The sequence below is a fragment of the Mercenaria mercenaria genome, chromosome 9 (genome assembly GCF_021730395.1).
Source record: "Mercenaria mercenaria strain notata chromosome 9, MADL_Memer_1, whole genome shotgun sequence".
In the NCBI taxonomy this organism is placed as follows: domain Eukaryota; kingdom Metazoa; phylum Mollusca; class Bivalvia; order Venerida; family Veneridae; genus Mercenaria; species Mercenaria mercenaria.
The window spans coordinates 7,208,786-7,229,584 of NC_069369.1; the positions used below are offsets into that span (position 1 = coordinate 7,208,786).

The window sequence follows — 20,799 nt, forward strand, 5'->3', positions numbered from 1 at the left end:
CAAATTTAAAACTCGCAGACGAATGTTCTGACCAAGTTTCATTACAATTGGGCCAATCACGTTAATATACCCTTGGGGAATTATAACTGTAGTTTATTTGAGCTTTTAAATATTTAAATCCCTAGGTAAGAGTTGGCAACTGTAATGCACAGGTTACACACATTGTATTTTAATTATCAAAAAGAACTCGTTTGAAGGCAAATCCATATAAGCCACAGGGCCTTTAGTACAGCTTTGAATCCTTTCTTGAATTCCTTCTATTACGAGAAGGTTAGACTAAGGATCTAGTTGTTACGCATGACTAGTCATCTCATTATGGGATACATTTGTGCAAAGTAATATCAAAATCCCTTCAAGGATGACAGTTATGGACAGGACAAGGAAAAACACTATTGACGTTTCACCTCCAACTTTGACTTTTAACTTTGAGCTAGGGGTCCGGTTCTTGTGCATTACACGTCATCCCATTATGGGAAAATATTTGTGAAAAGTAATATTAATGGATGAATAAGTTACAGACTTGACAAGAAATCGGGACGAACGAACGAACGAACTGACGATCAACAAGGGACAGGAAATAAAGAACTAACTTACCTGCGGCAATTGTTCCGTATCTAAATTTTCTCTTAATTTTAGATCCAAGTATCGACTCATGATCTCATTGAATCTATGGTAGTTATCCGTGTGGTGACATTCGTCAAATACAATCATTGAAAATCTGGTTATACTGTCAACTTCCTTCTGCTTGAGAGCGTTCAGTAACACCTGAGCTGTTACCACCAAAATGTCTCTCCTGTTTGATCAAAATTTTCTTTGATAAATACGTGATATACAAGCATGACCTTACCTTTAATACATATGACATGTGAAAATCAAACATGAATGCACTGTGATATAAATTCTTACAAAACACAGAGCCTGCTTATCAGATAAGTAGCATTCTGGTAATTACCTAATTGTCCTGGTTTTCTGGCTTTCATGTTCGCCAAACTGCTAAGGTAATATCAGCTGAAGTTCTTGCAAATTGAGAGTTTGTGAAATTACAGCCATTAAGTGCTGTTATGACGGCAGACACGACCGTTTAGGTAAACACATTTTATTATAAACGGAACACAACTTATACTATTACTTATTGAAAATTACTATTAATTTTACCTATCAATAAAGTCCCGTAAGTATTGTTTCTTGTCTCTTTGAACACTTCCACTTATCACCTTCGTTCTATAGGCAGGCAAAAGTTCGGCACAAACCTTTCCCTGCTGGGATGCCAAAGCTTCATTTTCTACCAGAAATATTACTTTACCAATGTTTCCAGATTGTCTCTTGCGGCGTAAATGAACCTGTAATACAATACACCTAAAGATAATGCAGTCAATAAACATACTGTTTTGTAGAACACAATAACGATTCAGTTCGATAAATCATGGAACTCTTTGTAAGATTCTGCAGCAATGAACGTACTTCACTGTAGTCACGTAAATTCACAAGTGTGACTTATGGGCAGAATCAATTCGACAAAATTCCTTTCAAGAGCATAACTTATTCTTTTGCCACGTTATACGTTGGTGTAAATAATCAATGAATCTAAAAGCAATTTCACTGGTATTATTTTATGTTCGCCTACCTGCAAAATTCTGTAAGCCAATCTGATCTTTTCTGTGTTGGCCAGAATGTCTGTGATACAACGATTTGAAAAACAAGTAATGAATCTAAAAGCAATTACACTGTCATTATCTTATGTTCGCCTACCTGCATAATTCTGCAAGCCACTCTGGTTTTTCCAGTGTTTGTTGGTGCCATCACAATTACATTTTCTCCTTCCGACCCTTCTTTTGCAAGCTCCTTTTGATACTCTCTTAGTGGAATGTCCACATCTTCAGCTTCAACTTCATCCTCATCTAAAACAGATTGTAATATTTTGTGTAAAACAAGGATTTGTCAGAACGTCACATTATGCAAATTCGAGTGATATTGTTTTCCACACACTGCAAGCAAAATACCAGTTGAAGACATTGAAAATGTCTTTCTATAAATTCACAACATATTAATTCCATAATATGTTCTTTTGTCTCTGTTTCATATTTGATAATGTCTGAAAAAATTGACTTTGCATCAGAAGTATGTCGCCCTGTATCCTGATGTATTCATTTATTAGTGTTAATTAAAAATAAACAGATATTTTCAAGCCTCTCTAAATAACAAATATAGGTATTGTACATTTTTTAAAAACCAAACAGTGTCTTTTTAGTCTTCAGGTACATTGTGGAGCATTCTTTTCGTAACTTCATACACAGACTTCAAGTTAACTTGATCATAAAGTGGTGATTCATTACAAACCTGTTGTTATGTTATATTCAGTCTCGCTCTGATCGCTCTGTTCTCCTTCAATGTTAAGATTATTTTGCAGATCAAATGCCATTGCTATCATGTTTCCTTCAGCCAACCCTTTTTTAAAGAAAACAAATGAAAATCTAATATTCATTTTATACAGTCATTCCTCAAGAAATATAATTATAGCACTGTAAATCAAGAGGCACACCTCTTTATAAAGTGTACAAACATAATATTTCTATTTTGTATTTGGACAAATATACTTATTCCGTTAATAAATATGTTGAAATCTTGTCTCTCGCTCATACGTATTTTAGTTTAAACATAACTCAAGACTTCCAAAGCTGCTATGCCTCAGTCGTACCTGCTTACAATTACTTTCTCCGCCTCAGTCCTGTTGTCTGATACAGACATTTATACCTTTTCGATCCACTAAAGTACATCCATACACGAACATGGTCAGCTTTTAACGAGAATTTTCAAGAATTCTCTCCCTTAATTATTGACTGTGTTAAAGCAATTCGCTTCATATTAGATTGTCTCCCTTACATTAGCTAAAGTCGTGTCATTCATTCAAATCAAGAATTCTTTGTCATGGATTTTGCATTTATCTAAAATTTTGCTTTGGGTTATACATGGAAATTAAGGTCGCATGTTACTCCATAGAAGGCTTCTAAACATGTAGCCAGTTTTTATAAATCATGTTGTTTATAGATTCATATAGAAATATTATTCTTGTAAAGATATAAAACATTTCTGTAAAAAAACTATTAAGTTAGATGATATTGCGAAATTTGCGTTGTCATTTAACAGAAATTGAAAACATTAAATCATTGCTTTTCTTTTGAAACTTAAAACTTTGAATGTCGCTAAACATTGAAATCCAAGAATGATTTCATAAACGAGTTTCCCACAAAAACATGTATTATGATAATAGTTTTTCCTCGAGAAAAACGAAACTTGTGAGGAGATACATGTATTCCGATTTTGTTTGAATGTTCTTGTCCATATAACGGTACTTTTGTTTAACTTTCATGCCTTGAAGTTAAATACTCTTTAAAACATGATAGAATAAAGTAATAAACTAAACAATTTTGCAGGCAATGGCAAAAATACAATATTAAAAAAAATAGAAAAAAACAAGAGGACCATGGTGGTCCTGAATCGCTCACCTATCCCCACATGACCCAGTGTTGAACTGAGTATGACGTCGTTATTTCTATTATTTGACAAAGTGACCTAGTTTTTGAGCACATGTGACCTATATATCATCAAGATAAAAAATTCTAACCAATTTTTATGAAGATCCATTGAAAAATATGACCTCTAGAGAGGTCACAAGGTTTTTCTATTATTTGACCTAATGACCTAGTTTTTGAAGGCACGTGACCCACTTTTAAACTTGACCTAGATATCATCAAGGTGAACATTCTCACCAATTTTCATGAAGATCTCGTGAAAAATATGGCCTCTAGAGAGGTCACAAGGTTATTCTATTTTTCGACCTACTGACCTAGTTTTTGACTGCACATGACCCAGTTACGAACTTGACCTAGATATCATCAAGGTGAACATTCTGACCAATTTTCATGAAGATCCATTGAGAAATATGGCCTCTAGAGAGGTCACAAGGTTTTTCTATTTTTAGACCTACTGACCTAGTTTTTGACCCCACGTGACCCAGTTGCAAACTTGACCTAGATATCATCAAGATGAACATTCTGACCAATTTTCATGAAGATCTCTTGAAAAATATGGCCTCTAGAGAGGTACCAAGGTTTTTCTATTTTTAGATCTACTGACCTAGTTATTGACCGCAGGTGACCAAGTTTCAAATCTGACCTACATATCATCAAGGTGAACATTCTGACCAATTTTCATAAAGATCCCATGAAAAATATGGCCTCTAGAGAGGTCACAAAGTTTTTCTATTTTCAGACCTACTGACCTAGTTTTTGACCCCACGTGACCCAGTTTCGAACTTGACCAAGGTGAACATTCCGACTAATTTTCATGAAGATCCATTGAGAAATATGGCCTCTAGAGAGGTCACAAGGTTTTTCTATTTTTAGACCTACTGACCTAGTTTTTGATCCCACGTGACCCAGTTTCGAACCTGACCTAGATATCATCAATGTGAACATTCTGACCAATTTTCATGAAGATCTCCTGAAAAATATTGCCTCTAGAGAGGTCACAAGGTTTTTGTTTTTTTAGATCTACTGACCTAGTTTTTGACCGCACGTGACCCAGTTTCGATCTTGATCTAGATATCATCAATGTGAACATTCTGACCAATTTTCATGAAGATCCATTGAGAAATATGGCCTCTAGAGAGGTCACAAGGTTTTTCTATTTTTAGACCTACTGACCTAGTTTTTGACCCCACGTGACCCAGTTTCCAATTTGACCTAGATATCATCAATGTGAACATTCTGACCAATTTTCATGAAGATCTCATGAAAAATATGGCCTCTAGAGAGGTCACAAAGCTTTTCTATTTTTAGATCTACTGACCTAGTTTTTGACCGCACGTGACCCAGTTTCGAACTTGACCTAGATATCATCAAGGTGAACATTCTCACTAATTTTCATGAAGATCCATTGAGAAATATGGCCTCTAGAGAGGTCACAAGGTTTTTCTATTTTTAGACCTACTGACCTAGTTTTTGACCCCACGTGACCCAGTTTCGAATCTGACCTAGATATCATCAATGTGAACATTCTGACCAATTTTCATGAAGATCTCATGAAAAATATGGCCTCTAAAGAGGTCACAAGGGTTTTCTATTTTTAGATCTACTGACCTAGTTTTTGACCGCACGTGACCCAGTTTCAAACTTGACCTAGATATCATCAAGATGAACATTCTGACCAATTTTCATAAAGATCCCATGAAAAATGTGACCTCTAGAGTGGTCACAAGCAAAAGTTTACGCACGCACGTACGCACGGACGACGGACGCCACGCGATCACAAAAGCTCACCTTGTCACTTTGTGACAGGTGAGCTAATAAAAATAAAACAAACAAAAAACAAAAACAAAAACAAAAAAGATAAAAGAAAAAGATAACAAGAGGACCATGTTGGTCCTGAATCGCTCACCTGTTCCCACATGACCCAGTTTTGAGTATGACGTCGTTTTTTCTATTATTTGATATAGTGACCTAGTTTTTGAGCTCATGTGACCCAGTTTTGAACTTGACCTAGATATTATCAAGATAAAAATTCTGACCAATTTTCATGAAGATCCATTGAAAAATATGGTCTCTAGAGAGGTCACAAGGTTTTTCTATTATTTGACCTATTGACCTAGTTTTCGAAGGTACGTGACCCTGTTTTGAACTTGACCTAGATATCATCAAGGTGAACATTCTCACTAATTTTCATGAAGATCTCATGTAAAATATGGCCTCTAGAGAGGTCACAAGGTTTTTCTATTTTTATGCCTACTGGCCTAGTTTTTCACCGCACGTGACCCAGTTTCGAAACTGACCTAGATATCATCAAGGTGAACATTCTGATCAATTTTCATGAAGATCCAATGAAAAATATGGCCTCTAGAGAGGTCAAAAGATTTTTCTAATTTTAAACCTACTGACCTAGTTTTTGACCGCAGTTGACCCAGTTTCAAACTTGACCTAGATATCATCAAGATGAACATTCAGACCAACTTTCATACAGATCCCATGAAAAGTATGGCCTTCTAGAGGTCACAAGGTTTTTTTTATTATTTGACCTACTGACCTAGTTTTTTAAGGCACGTGACCCAGTTTCAAACTTGACCTACATATCATCAAGGTGAACATTCTGGCCAATTTTCCTGAAGATCCATTCAAGGGTATGGCCTCTAGAGAGGTCACAAGGTTTTTCTATTTTAAGACCTACTGACCTAGTTTTTGATCGCAGTTGACCTAGTTTCAAACTTGACCTATATATCATCAAGATAAACATTCAGACCAACTTTCATACAGATCCCATGTAAAATATGGCCTCTAGAAAGGTCACAACGTTTTTTCATTATTTGACCTACTGACCTACTCTTTGAGGGCACGTGACCCACTTTCAAACTTGACCTAGATATCATCAAGATGAACATTCTGACCAATTTTTATGGAGATCCATTCACAAGTATGGCCTCTAGAGAGGTCGCAAGGTTTTTCTATTTTTAGACCTACTGACCTAGTTTTTGACCGCACAAGACCCTGTTTCAAACTTGACCTAGATATCATCAAGATGAACATTCAGACCAACTTTCATACAGATCCCATGAAAAATATGGCCTTTAGAGAGGTCACAAGGTTTTTCTATTATTTGACCTACTGACCTAGTTTTTGATGGCACATGACCCACTTTCGAACCTGACCTAGATATCATCAAGATGAACATTCAGACCAACTTCCATACAGATCCCATGAAAAATATGGCCTCTAGAGAGGTCACAAGGTTTTTCTATTATTTTGACATACTGACCTAGTTTTTGACCGCACGTGACCCACTTTCGAACTTGACCTAGATATCATCAAGGTGAACATTCTGACCAATTTTCATGAAGATCTCATGAAATATATGGCCTCTAGAGAGGTCACAAGGTTTTTCTATTTTTAGACCTACTGACCTAGTTTTTGACCGCACGTGACCCAGTTTAGAACTTGACCTAGATATCATCAAGGTGAACATTCAGACCAATTTTCATACAGATCCCATGAAAAATATGGTCTTTAGAGAGGTCACAATGTTTTTCTATTATTTGACCTACTGACCTAGTTTTTGAAGGCACGTGACCCAGTTTCGAACTTGACCTAGATATCATCAAGGTGAACATTCTGACCAATTTTCATGAAGATCTTGTGAAATATATGGCCTCTAGAGAGGTCACAAGGTTTTTCTATTTTTAGACCTACTGACCTAGTTTTTGACCGCACGTGACCCAGTTTCGAACTTGACCTAGATATCATCAAGGTGAACATTCTGACCAACTTTCATAAAGATCCCGTGAAAAATGTGACCTCTAGAGTGGTCACAAGCAAAAGTTTACGCACGCACGCACGCACGCACGCACGCACGGACGGACGACCGACGCTGCGTGATCACAAAAGCTCACCTTGTCACTATGTGACAGGTGAGCTAAAAAAAAACGAGCAATTTAACAAACTTAGAAAACATACATGTTGGTAAAACACGCACACATGTTTTATTGACTGGCCTTGATCCTAGGTTTTCCATAGAAATCAAGGAAAGAAAGAATGTATTAATTATGAATCAAGTTTATAATTTTTCTTATCAGCATTGGTGTAGGTGTATCATTGAGATCAGAACTCATCTTTTTTTAAAAATTAGCTCTGATTCACCATGTCTACTTATCTATAGTGTTTAAGTTACTTAATTAGTCTTCTATAATCAATGATATACATAAATCAAATATGCCATTTAGACATGTGTTTGTACAATCTATACAATCATGAGATAAAATTTATCCGTGTAAACTAAAGTTTTCAGCTGTAAAGGTGGCTAATTTGCATGCTTTCCACGAACCATGACAAAAAATGTAGGTCGTACTAAAGAGAAAATCCTACCGTGCAAACTCAAGGAAAGCATGCTGTTATAAATATGTTTTGTTGTTTTGTTTTCAAGCTTGAGTTTCATTTCTAAAATAGACATGATATTGCTCAAAGTAATATCAGCAGGGTATCGGATAATTTCCAAGGGGGACAACCTACTACGATAAGCCAGTCAAATATAATAAAAGCTGGGGATGATCTAAAAAAAGTCTTGAATAAATATGGTCGATATTTACAAATGAAAACGTTAAAAGGCGGTGTTACTGCATTGTTAGTTTAAGTATTATAGCGTTCTAATAATAATACTAAAAGCTACGAATAAACTGATTTTATTATTCTATTTAAAACTTACCACGTTCAGGAATGGGAACTTCACGTCTTGTGTAAATAATACCAGCAGTTATATTTTCATTAGGGTTTCTTGTATTTCTCTCCAATCCATTATTAGTGTCGGCAACAGTGCCAGATGCGTCGTCCACTAATTCTGTAATATTATTTGCTCCTGCTGCTGTACCAGCTTCGTTATTTCCTGTGTCAGTTTCACCAGTCAGTACAAAGTCAAAGTTCAGTGACTCCTGAAATGTATCTTCTAATGTCTCAGCTTCTATATCCACAGTTATATCTTCCAGATTATTATCGTACACTACATCGGTGGTCGTCGTGTGTTCTTCACCTGATACTCCAAATGGTTCGTCAGGTTGCAATTGGTGCGACACCTCTCTTGCCCTTTTCCATCTTTCTGTGTCTGAAATAGTGTGCTATAGTGGAAGTTTTGTCTTATAATAAGATATATAAAATGTTTAGGTGGATAAAACTGTGCAGTTTGTGAAAACCCTAGATTGTGTAGAAGATACTAGATTATCATTTTAGATTTTACAAACTGACGTAGACTTTAAACCATAAACATCTTAAACGTAGTTTAAGCCAAAAACATAATCAACAAGCATTTTTTTGCATGTTCATATGTACCAGAAAGAACTATCAACGCTTTATTACATGTTCTATAAAATTTGACTTGACTGCATTCAAAAAGTAGCATTAATTGTAAAATACTAATTTTCCAGTGCTATTTATATTAGCATGAGACTAAGCCTTCTGACTTGACACAGTGACATAGTTTAGGTTGAAGATCAGACGAACACAGTCTACCCTATGACATGTTAGCAAAGCAATACAGTAAAACCTGCTTAAGCGGTCACCTCTAATTAGCAGCCAACCTGTCTAAGCAGCCTGTGTCTCATTTCCCAAAATGGTAATTTATTCTATAAATTACCTGCATTAAGCAGTCACCTGCTGTAAACAGCCACTTTTTCCCACTCCCTTGGCTGGCTGCTTAAGACAGGTTTTACTGTATACTCAAATTTGTGTGACTGACAGCTGCAAAAAAAAAAATGAATTTTGAACGTCAATTTCCTTTTCTAGACTACTATATGGGTGAGTTTCCTTGAACTTATGTACTGAAAAATGTAGCTGGATGGGAGCCCATTTTCTATTGTCCTGTATGTGCTTCAGACTTCATTTATTCATTAGAAATGCATGGAATACCTGATTTTTTCTGCAAGGAAGTATCTTGAAGGCATTTCTATACTTTTTATCCCTCTGAAATGGAGGGGTATGGGGTAGTAAAAATACCCCTGATATTATCAAACTTTTCTCGGTCCGGAGAATGTTGGAAAGTACAGAAGTCCACAAGGATATGGCGCTTCTTTTAGCAGACGACTTATCAGCGCGTCGGCGTGCGTTACGTCAATATAATTTCAATATCTATCAATTTAAAAAACTTGATTGGTTTTGTCGAGACGTTTTTACATCGATGAACCCCTTTCATCGTGTTTATGTCCATGCGCGTATTTCAGCGTCGCGTCAATGCCGAAACAGGTATCAGTAATATAAGGTGAAAAAAACTTTCTTATTTCTAAATGAAACATATATTTTCTTACTTAGATCATTTCCTAGCCGATGATAATGGTTTCGATTCAAAATCTGATGAAAACTTGTTTTCGAAATTTTTCATGCGGAGAGCAAAATCATTAAAAATGCAAAATCTGCTGAGAAATACGTTTACTTTGAATTATATGAATTAAATTTTTCCTGGTGTTTATGCATTTGTAAATACTGCCGAATAACGCACACACTGCAGCCTCCGAATGGTTTACACATACAAGAACACCAGAAAATAATTCAATCTTGCAGTATTTTCATTGTATCTCTTCTACTAATAAAGAGTTGAAAACAGAACGCATTATACATCACTCCTCATGCCAAGCTTAAAGTTGACTTGAATGAGCTGCAAACTGTTAGGGGAACAGAGTACACGAGAAAGGATGATGCACGGGCGAACAGTTCAAACGCTACAATGTATATACCTCTCGAGTCTTCAACATTGATCGGGTACAAAATACTTTATTTGACAATGTTCTTTCAGCGAGTACACAAAGGAAACAATTACTTTTAGAAGTTTAAAAGGCTAACTGTGCTAAATGAGAATAAGGTTGTTGTTGCTGTTGTTGTTGACGATGTTGGTGACGATAAAGCTAATTTGCAAGTATCATGATAGGGCTTTTTGTTTGGGAAAGGTCAGAAGTTCCAGAGTAAGCTAAGAGGTTTGAAAATAGCAAAGAAATAATTACTAACATGAAACTATTTACATCTTACACCTAGCAGCTACCATATAGAGATATACATTTTCCAGTGGCACAAAGTTGTTGAAAAATACAGCTGATCAATTAATGAAAAAATAAAATAGATCTTAAAACGTCTTAATTTTTTTATTTTTTTTTTTATTTTGGTAAACTTAGAGATCAATCTGCTAAACCTTTTATTACTTAAGAAACCTAAACATTGAAAGAAGTCAGTTATGGTCATAACAATTCTGAGATAATTAAACTACCGTAAAACTGTAACTACAGAACCTAAACATAACTGAATAACACCATTCTATATAAAGAGATTTATAAAATGATATTTTTAAATGTGGTCACGGATATATTCTCTATATGTGTCTACAATGAATTTCCCTTCCAATGAATTGAACTTTACTGGTTTGTTTGTTTGTTTGTTTTGAGTTTAACGACGTTTTTCAACAGTATTTCAGTCATGTAACGGCGGGCAGTTAACCTAACCAGTGTTCCTGGATTCTGTACCAGTACAAACCTGTTCTCCGCAAGTAACTGCCAACTTCCCCACATGAAACAGAGGTGGAGGACCAATGATTTCAGACACAATGTCGTTTATCAAATAGTCACGGAGAACATACGTCGCGCCCGAGGATCGAACTCACGACCGCGCGATCCGTAGACCAACGCTCTTACCTACTGAGCTAAGCGGCCGGGTTGAACTTTACTGGTAGTTGCACTGGTAGTTGTTGGAAGTGACAAAGATATACTCGCAAAATGATAACTTTAAAGATTCTGCAGAGCACTTGTTCATTTGAAATAACGGACAGAGATGCACACCATGATTATAGCATCTGAATTTTGTGGATTTTTTTTTAAAAATCCAAAAACATTTTGAAAACACTAGTTTTATTAGTTTTATTAACATTATACAATTTTAGTAAAAATTGTTGTGTAATATCTCCGCAACGACATTTTAAACAAGAATGACGTGAACACTGTATGACACATACCCCCTTAAAATGCTTGATAGACGGACGGTAAAAACTCCAAAACTGTTGCTGAGCAATGAAAATCCCCTACCGGAAGGGATATTTGTCATATTTGCTGCCATATGAACCACATTTTTAGATCAAAACTATATCGAAGGAGCTGTATATTCTTCAAATAATCCACCATCTATAAACCAGATTTTAAGTTTTTATACTTTTAAAAGTTGACACATTATCTATCTTGTGTGGCTAAGACATGGACAGACAGACAGACAGACAGACAGATGAACAGACAAGCAAAGTGACACCAAACAAAATACTGTGCATATTCTACATCTTCTATGTACCAGGTTCCATGAAAAAACCTCATGTATTTTAAAATTATGGCAGAATCCACCATTTGCTATTAGCAGGACAGACAGATGGATCATGATGAACAGACAAACTGCGAAAATAAATATCACGCATGTTTTCCATATTGTCTTCAATCAATATACCAGGTTTCATAAACATGTCTTGTACTTATTAAGTTATAGAACAGTCCACATTTCTGTCACATTTGTGGACTATTCCTTACCATAACAACCTCATTTGGTACCAGGTCAACAAAATGAAAGGATGTTCCTATTCTCAATATTGCAATTTACTAAGTTTCTAGAAAGAATATCATATATTTAAAATTTATCGCAGGAACCTTCTTTTCCACTTTTTGACATAATTTACGAATATTTGTTTCTTTTGGCCACAGCAACAACATGAAATAACATGCATATTCTCCATATTGCCATCTATCCATGTTCCAAGTGTCATGAAAAAAAATGTGTTGTATTTTAAAAGTTATCACAGGATCGATTCTTTCTGACGGGCAGACGGAAGACAATCTATACGTTCCCTTCCGTGACACACTATAAGGGAACAAAAAATCTGACATAATGTTTTGGTTTATATGCACATATCCACTTCATGCTGAAGATGTTTACCGAGTTTCATTTAAACTGGACATTAACTGTATCAGTGAGTTGAGTAGGCACACAAGGTACAAATATAGTTGTGATATTACTAAGACAAAGAAAGGTAAAAGAACTCGTGCAAAAAAGTAATCCGACAAAAAATCCTGACAGAATGTTGATGTCCACTACATGTTGATGATGTATATCATGTTCCATTTGAATTGGATGAAAACTGTAGGAGATGGTGCGTAGATAGCGTCACGTTAGAAAAGGGCGTAACTCAAGATAATATAATCGAACATGAAAGTCCCGGCAACGTGCACATGATAGTTATTACCAACTTTCGGTTCTTCGGCACCGAGCACATATTATGTCATATGAATTTTTTAGCAAAATATTGCAATGTTGTGTTTTTGTATATTATAACTAGCTACAATAGAGATAAAACATGTACTGGGTATGGATAAGCGACACATCTAAACGCAGATGGTTTTATACAAACCAGGTCGTCTTGGTATAGTTATAGGCACCAATAATTCGGGTAATTTCTCAACACCCTTTGGAAATATTTTTGTTAACGGAGAATCTTTACACGAAAGCAGAAACTCTCTAGTATACTGCATGAGTCGACCTGAAGTAATCAATTCATGAAAATATATCATCATCGAATTCTGCCTCATTAGGTTTGTTTTGTTAGTGACAGCATAGAAATTAAATGAAAAATTTACTAGCCATTTCACACTGAAGAAACTTATTTTACAATGACGCATCATTCAAATAAAGTCAACTTTATCCTGCACACAATTACAAACATAAATTGTTTGTTATCACAAATATCTACAGTTTTAGTAAATAAATTATACGATTCCAAGTATAAGTTTAAATTAATAATAACTACTGTTCATGTACCTCTATGACATCTAGCAATATGGGAAACACTTCTAGATATATTATCAGTCTGAATTAAAATGGGCAAATTATATCTGTATGCTCTGCTGATAATTCTGGATTCCAAACACCTGTTCTAATACCTCTAACATGTCAGAGGTTTTCACATTTTTCTGGTGTTAAAAGGCGATTCTATTATAACAACGTTTGACAGGTTTGTGCTCATTTCTACATATCGGACACAAATATCATGTTAACTTACCAGTCTGACTCTTGTCTCCTTTACAGCCTTGTGCTAAACGTTTAACTTCTGTCAAATCGTCATTAACATCTACAATGCCTTCGTTTCGCATAGTTCCTCCAGTTACATCTTGGTCTACAAGTTGTTTACATACAGTTCCCTCATCCATTGTCATACTGTCTATCCCATTCACCAACGACTCTATTCCAAATTTGTCTGACATTTTCTTTGTAAGAATATCAACGTTGTCATTTGAACAAAGTAAATTTCCCTTCTCCGGCTCTTCGAAATTCTCTTTCTCTAGTGTACTGTCGAAGTTGTTGTCTAAATATGAAACAGACACTGCATAAACAGCATGCTACAGATTCAAGTTGAAAAAACAGTAACTGACAAATATCTTGAAGGTTTTTGAAACTAAACAACTGAAAAATTTAAAAGCAAACACCGATATTCGTGAGTTCTTACATGGTTCGATTTGATTGCCAGTTCAACTAAGAAGAATGTCATGCAAACAAGCAACGGTTGACGCGCGGACCAGTACGAGATTTATGACGTCAATTATGATGTCAAATTTCCGCTTCACGTCCAGTTCATTACAACTCGGATCAATGAAACCCAGCATCAATTTTATTCAAATATTTCAAAGAAAAATTTTGTTTGTTTGTTTTTGTTGGGTTTAACATCACACAAAGTAGATCATATAGCGACTTTTTAACTTTAATAGTGAAGGGAGCACCCGTACATTACTTCATCACGGGCAAGCATATGGAGAGAACCATCGACCTTCCGTTAGCCAGCTGGATGGCTTCCTCTCATGAAGAATTCAACGCCCCGAGTGACGCTGATTCTTAGTACTCTGCCCCCCCCCCCCACCTTCCCCCCACCAGAACGAAAATAGTAAGGCTACCGTCGTTTAGATGCTTTGATACTTAACCACTCAGGCTATTGCCTTCGTGCGAATCTGAACACTGAAACGCGATAAATCAAACGACAAACCACTCTAAGAACTAACTTGATTATTTGTTTAGCAAACAAGGCAGTCTGAAAGACAGCTAAATCCCCACCAATGCTATGGATAGTGAAAGGGTAAACCTTTGACCTAAGCTGTGACCTTGACCTTGAACTGACATGGCTGACTCATGAATTCTGCACAATAACTTGATGGGTTGATCATTTGACCCAAGTTTCATGAAAATCTTTCAAGGGTTTTAGGAGATACAGAGCTCAAACCTCTGACCTTGAGTTGTGACCTTGACCTTGAGTTGACACGGCTGACTCATGAGTTCTTGATGAGGTGATCATTTGACCCAAGTTTCACGAAAATCCTTCAAGGGGTTTAGGAGATACAGAGTGGACACAAAATGGAAGGCTCAAAGCTTTGACCCTAAGTTGTGACCTTGACCTTGAGCCGGCATGGCTGACTCATAAGTTCTGCACATTGTTTTGATGAGGTGATTATTTGACCAAAGTTTTATAAAATTCCTTCAAGGGGTTTAGGAGATAGAGAGCGGACACGAAATGGAAGGCTAAAACCTTTGACCTTGAGTTGTGACCTTGACCTTGATACAGCATGGCTGACTCATGAGTTCTGCACATCACCTTGATGAGGTGATCATTTGACCTAAGTTTCAAATGAATCCTTCAAGGGAATGAGGACATACAGAGCAGACACAAAATGGAAGGCTCAAACCTCTGACCCTCAGTTGTGACCTTGACCTGTAACACGCATGGCTGACTCATAAGTTCTGCACATCGCCTTGATGAGGTGATCATTTGACCCAAGTTTTATGAAAATCCTTCAAGGGTGTAGGAGATATAGAGCGGACACAAAATGGAAGGCTCAAACCTTTCACCCTAAGTTGTGACCTTAACCTTGAGCCGGGATGTCTGACTCATGGGTTCTGCACATCGTCTTGATGAGGTGATCATTCGACCCAAGTTTTATAAAATTCCTTCAAGGGGTTTAGGAGATATTGGGCGGACACAAAATGGAAGGCTCAAACCTTTGACCTTGAGTTGTGACCTTGACCTTGAGCCGACAATGCTGACTCATAAGTTCTGCACATCGCCTTGATGAGGTGATCATTTGACCAAAGTTTGATGAAAATCCTTCAAGGGTGTAGGAGATATAGAGCTGTAGGAGATATAGAGCGGACATAAAATGGAAGGCTCAAACCTTTGACTTTGAGCTGTGACCTTGACCTTGAGCCGACAAGGCTGACTCATGGGTTCTGCACATCGTCTTGATGAGGTGATCATTCGACCCAAGTTTTATAAAATTCCTACAAAGGGATAAGGAGATATTGAGCGGACACAAAATGGAAGGCTCAAACCTTTGACCTTGAGCTGTGACCTTGACCTTGAGCCGACAAGGCTGACTCATGGGTTCTGCACATCGTCTTGATGAGGTGAACTTTTGACCCAAGTTTGATGAAAATCCTTCAAGGGGTTTAGGAGATATGGAGCAGACACGAAAGTATTACGGACAGACGAAGGAAGGACGGACGGAGACCATTCTTATAACCCCCCACCATTTGTGGCGGGGGATTAATAAAACCGGAGTACATGTATTAGATTTGTTTTCATATTTTTAAATTGATAATCAACAAAACATTATTTGCAATCAGGTGAAATTTACTTTTTTACATGTTTTTTTAAATCTATATAATTCGATCTACCTATAAGAAATTGAAACAGAAAGCCACTTTCATAAAGTACACTAAAATATGCTAATACGTATACCTTCTAGAACATTTTCTCTAATATCGTCTGTTATCACGGTTGCAGAATCCTTACTAGAAGCTTCCTTTCTTTGTGCCATTATTTCTAAAAATATGGAAATAATTAAAGGATGTGTGTGTGTTCGGGTTTAACGTCTTTTTTTCCGCATATATAAACGACGGTGTCTACTTGTAGCAGTGAGCACAATGCCCAACTTTAAAGTGCTGCCTCGCTGGAATATCGCGCCGTAGACACGTGGCGCCCCACCCAGTCACATTATACTGACACCGGGCTGACCAGTCCTAGCACTTAATGCTGAGCGTCAAGCGAGGAAGCTGCTAGTACCATTTGTTTACGTCTCTGGTATGATGCGGCCGGGGATCGAACCCACGACCTCCCGCACTCGAAGCGGACGCTCTACCACTAGGCTACCGAGGCGGTACATAATTAAAGGAAGTAGTAATTACTTAGTATAATATAAAATTGGAATGTGTGCATGTCCAGCCTGTCCAGCCTTGCGCAAATGTGAAATGTTACAACAAATTAAACGTGCTGCAGGTTAATTAAGTACATCTGTCTCCGATGTGATGCTAAATGGTTTAATAGTGCTGAAATATCTAATTATGGATAGTTCTGGCTACCATAACTTACCTGACGCTGTTTTTTTTCAGAGATCAGTAACTGCAGAACTGAATTTTTTTAGCTACCACAGAAACGCTTCATTAATGTGTTCATTTGATGTCACACACGTCATAACATCACGTATCAGTGACCGTTTTTATCTTGAAAGTACTGAATGTAAGCAGCTTTGTCATCTGAGCTAACTTTAAACAGCGATTATTTCCCGAAATATTTCCACGAATCTCCCGTTATAATAATAATGACCAGTATTTGCAGTTTCTAGGTACTTGTATTAAAATATTGTGTGGAATATAAACAAGAGCACCGCCTTGCGGGTGCTGACGCTCATCTGATTTTTTTTGTATAATAGAAATATTGTCCTACCCATGATTTTCTAAGTCGTCTAAAAAGGGCCATCATTCTTGCAAAAAGCAGGACAGAGTTATGTTTCTTGATGTACAGCGTCCGCTTATGATGGTGAAAAACTGTTGCAAGTTTTAAAGCAATAGCTTTTTATGAGAAAAGCTGACTTAAACATAATACTCAACCAAGAAAACTGATTTTCTAAGTCCAAAAGGGGCAATAATTATTGCAAAAAGCAGGATGGAGTTATGTTTCTTGCTGTACAGGGTCAGCTTATGATGGTGAACAAGTGTTGCAAGTTTCAAAGCAATAGCGTTGATAGTTTAAGAGAAAAGGTTGACCACAACATAAAACTTAACCAAGAAATCTGATATTTCCTAAGTCCAAAAGGGGCCATAAATCTTGCAAAAAGCAGGATGGAGTTATGTTTCTTGCTGTACAGGGTCAGCTTATGATGGTGAACAAGTGTTGCAAGTTTCAAAGCAATAGCGTTGATAGTTTAAGAGAAAAGGTTGACCACAACATAAAACTTAACCAAGAAATCTGATATTTTCTAAGTCCAAAAGGGGCAATAATTATTGCAAAAAGCAGGATGGAGTTATGTTTCTTGCTGTACAGGGTCAGTTTATGATGGTGAACAAGTGTTGCAAGTTTCAAAGCAATAGCGTTGATAGTTTAAGAGAAAAGGTTGACCACAACATAAAACTTAACCAAGAAATCTGATATTTTCTAAGTCCAAAAGGGGCCATAAATCTTGCAAAAAGCAGGATGGAGTTATGTTTCTTGCTGTACAGGGTCAGCTTATGATGGTGAACAAGTGTTGCAAGTTTCAAAGCAATAGCGTTGATAGTTTAAGAGAAAAGGTTGACCACAACATAAAACTTAACCAAGAAATCTGATATTTTCTAAGTCCAAAAGGGGCCATAAATCTTGCAAAAAGCAGGATGGAGTTATGTTTCTTGCTGTACAGGGTCAGCTTATGATGGTGAACAATTGTTACAAGTCTTAGAGCAAAAGCTTTGATAGTTTAGGAGAAAAGCTGACCTAAACATAAAACTTAACCAAGAAAACTGATTTTCTAAGTCCAAAAGGGGCAATAATTCTTGCAAAAAGCAGGATGGAGTTATGTTTCTTGATGTACAGGGTCAGCTTATGATGGTGAACAAGTGTTGTAAGTTTCAAAGCAATAGCTTTGATAGTTTAGGAGAAAAAGTTGACCTAAACATAAAACTTAACCAAGAAATCTGATATTTTCTAAGTCCAAAAGGGGCCATAAATCTTGCAAAAAGCAGGATGGAGTTATGTTTCTTGCTGTACAGGGTCAGCTTATGATGGTGAACAAGTGTTGCAAGTTTCAAAGCAATAGCTTTGATAGTTTAGAAGAAAAGCTGACCTAAACATAAAACTTAACCAGGCAACGCCGACGCCGACGCCGATCAAGTGATGACAATAACTCATCATTTTTTTTCAAAAAATCAGATGAGCTAAAAATAGTTCTTGACGACAGATTTTATTTGGGAGACTGCAAGGTTAATTATCACGGCCATTTTCAAATTAATCGGACAGCCTGTTTTCCTCTTTTTCATTGATAATTTGGTAATTATATACTAATAACTCTATTAAATTGTCTATACTTTTGAAGAAAATTGTGATATCGTGAACTAATACTATAATAATTGGTAACATTTCTGTTCTTGAAACGCACTGCATCACAAAAATATTGTAAAACTATAACGTAGGCCCCTACTTACTCTGATACATATCGGGGTCAAGTATCTCAGCAATGTCATTGTATTCACATTCTAAAAGTGCTTCCATGAAATCTCTAAACCAGTTCTCTACTCGATTTGGCAAATGGAACAGTAGTACCCAGCATGCCCTTCTCTTCCCATGATTTCTTTCCTCAGCTCGAACTTCCTCTGCATCATTTCCGGTGAGAGTACCCTGACTAACAAGTCTTGGAAGTAAATCCTCTGGATTTAGTCGACTTATGATTTCTTGAGCGAAAAGGTCGATCACTTTTCGACAGTTTACATCACATGGGACACTTTCACCATCTAACATTTTAATAATCTTTGGGTAACCTGAAACATACAGACTGAATGGTAAAACCTTTCCTAGTGTTTGTAAGCAATGCTAATACAATGATAGCAAGCAAAAGTCACTGTTAAGATTCAAACTGGTTTCACAGTGGTAACAGTGAACTCAATGACCATAACAACTCGATTAAAGCAGCTAAACGTGATGAAATCAGTGAACTAGCAGAATTAGGTCCGCACTATACACAAGGGAACTCTCTAAACCAGAATGCGTGAAAAGCTTGAAACCCTTGCGTTACTACAGAATTATGTATAATTAGAATTGTATCTATTACTCCTAAATATAACATAACATGAAAATAGCATGAAGGGTATCTGATTATGAAGAAACAGATCTTTAAAAATCCCAGTACGTTCAAGTGTAAGAATACAACTAAAGGTCGCCTTCTCAGTTTGAAGTGTATTGATTCACCAAATATATTTGTTTCGTAATCTCTTGGTGAATGATAAAGCCCTCCATCTCAGAAAGGTGATATGACAGTCTTTAAATAAGGCTTAGGCCTATCAACTAGTTTGTACCAAAAACAGTCCTTTAGTAAAGAAAAAAAAAAACAATAAGGCAAGAATTAAATTTTTTTTTTAAACAAATCAGGGTTACTAAAAGCATTCCAAGTTTAACATGAAAAGTAAAATGTATGTTTTGCCATAGATTTCTTTCTCACTCGCATTCAACAAATCATTTATCAGTTATAATTTATGTTGAGTGTTGTCATGCCGCTAAGTCCAAGTGATTTTATTTTACATGACTTTTCATTTTATTTAGTATCAATATAATATGAAATAAGGCACTGCCTCAACCGGGAATCGATCCGACTTCAACTTTTTCCATAACATTTAAAAAGAACTGTCTAATAACAGCACGGAAGGACGCATTTTTAATTCGATAGTATATATCTCATTCGGTATATCGCATGTTACCGTAGACGGATCGATCCCGATTTTCGTCGCAAAAATCTGTAGGATCGATTCCCTATAATTGCATTCATACAGTGCCTACAATAGTGTGAAATAAGTTATTTGGACGTTCGGAAATTGCTCTTATAATAGCTTCTGCTTACTTCGTAAAACCATAAGCTGCTTGTAGTTCAGTCTCTACAAATTACTGAAGTACTACAGGTGTCTCCATGTACACAGTTCAGTGGTTATCTAATTGCAAAAGTGTAATGCAAATAAATTCTTTTGTAGAATACATTGGTGTGCCCATCTACTAATGTGCCGAACATATTGCCCGTGCATGGAAGTTGGATGAGGATGGGGGACTCTTTCAGACAAAGCCGAGACTCGCTAAATTACATTCCTCGGTGCGGCTTAAATTATGCTTAAAAACCAACTGTTTATAAAGATTCATACAGCTGAAATTGTGTATGTTTATTTCAACGATTGTTTTTCCCCATTTCAAGGTCAAGTTTGTGTGTTT

The 20,799-nt window shown here is 36.5% G+C and overlaps 1 protein-coding gene across 3 annotated transcripts in view; it reads right to left on the reverse strand.

Annotated features, from left to right (window-relative positions):
* The window catches only part of LOC123547708 (ATP-dependent RNA helicase DHX58-like), a 48,058-nt gene that overhangs the window by 8,822 nt on the left and 18,437 nt on the right, over window positions 1-20,799 (reverse strand). For 2 of the 3 annotated variants that reach the window (XM_053550778.1, XM_053550776.1), the window contains exons 5-13: window positions 19,035-19,367; window positions 16,321-16,404; window positions 13,600-13,902; window positions 12,952-13,080; window positions 8,245-8,637; window positions 2,338-2,445; window positions 1,750-1,898; window positions 1,156-1,340; window positions 595-793 (exon numbers count right to left, since the gene is read on the reverse strand). In XM_053550778.1, coding sequence (XP_053406753.1) covers window positions 595-793; window positions 1,156-1,340; window positions 1,750-1,898; window positions 2,338-2,445; window positions 8,245-8,637; window positions 12,952-13,080; window positions 13,600-13,902; window positions 16,321-16,404; window positions 19,035-19,367 — 1,883 coding nt within the window. The remainder of the gene's footprint in view (window positions 1-594; window positions 794-1,155; window positions 1,341-1,749; window positions 1,899-2,337; window positions 2,446-8,244; window positions 8,638-12,951; window positions 13,081-13,599; window positions 13,903-16,320; window positions 16,405-19,034; window positions 19,368-20,799) is intronic. The other variant, XM_053550779.1, reaches the window with a different exon arrangement.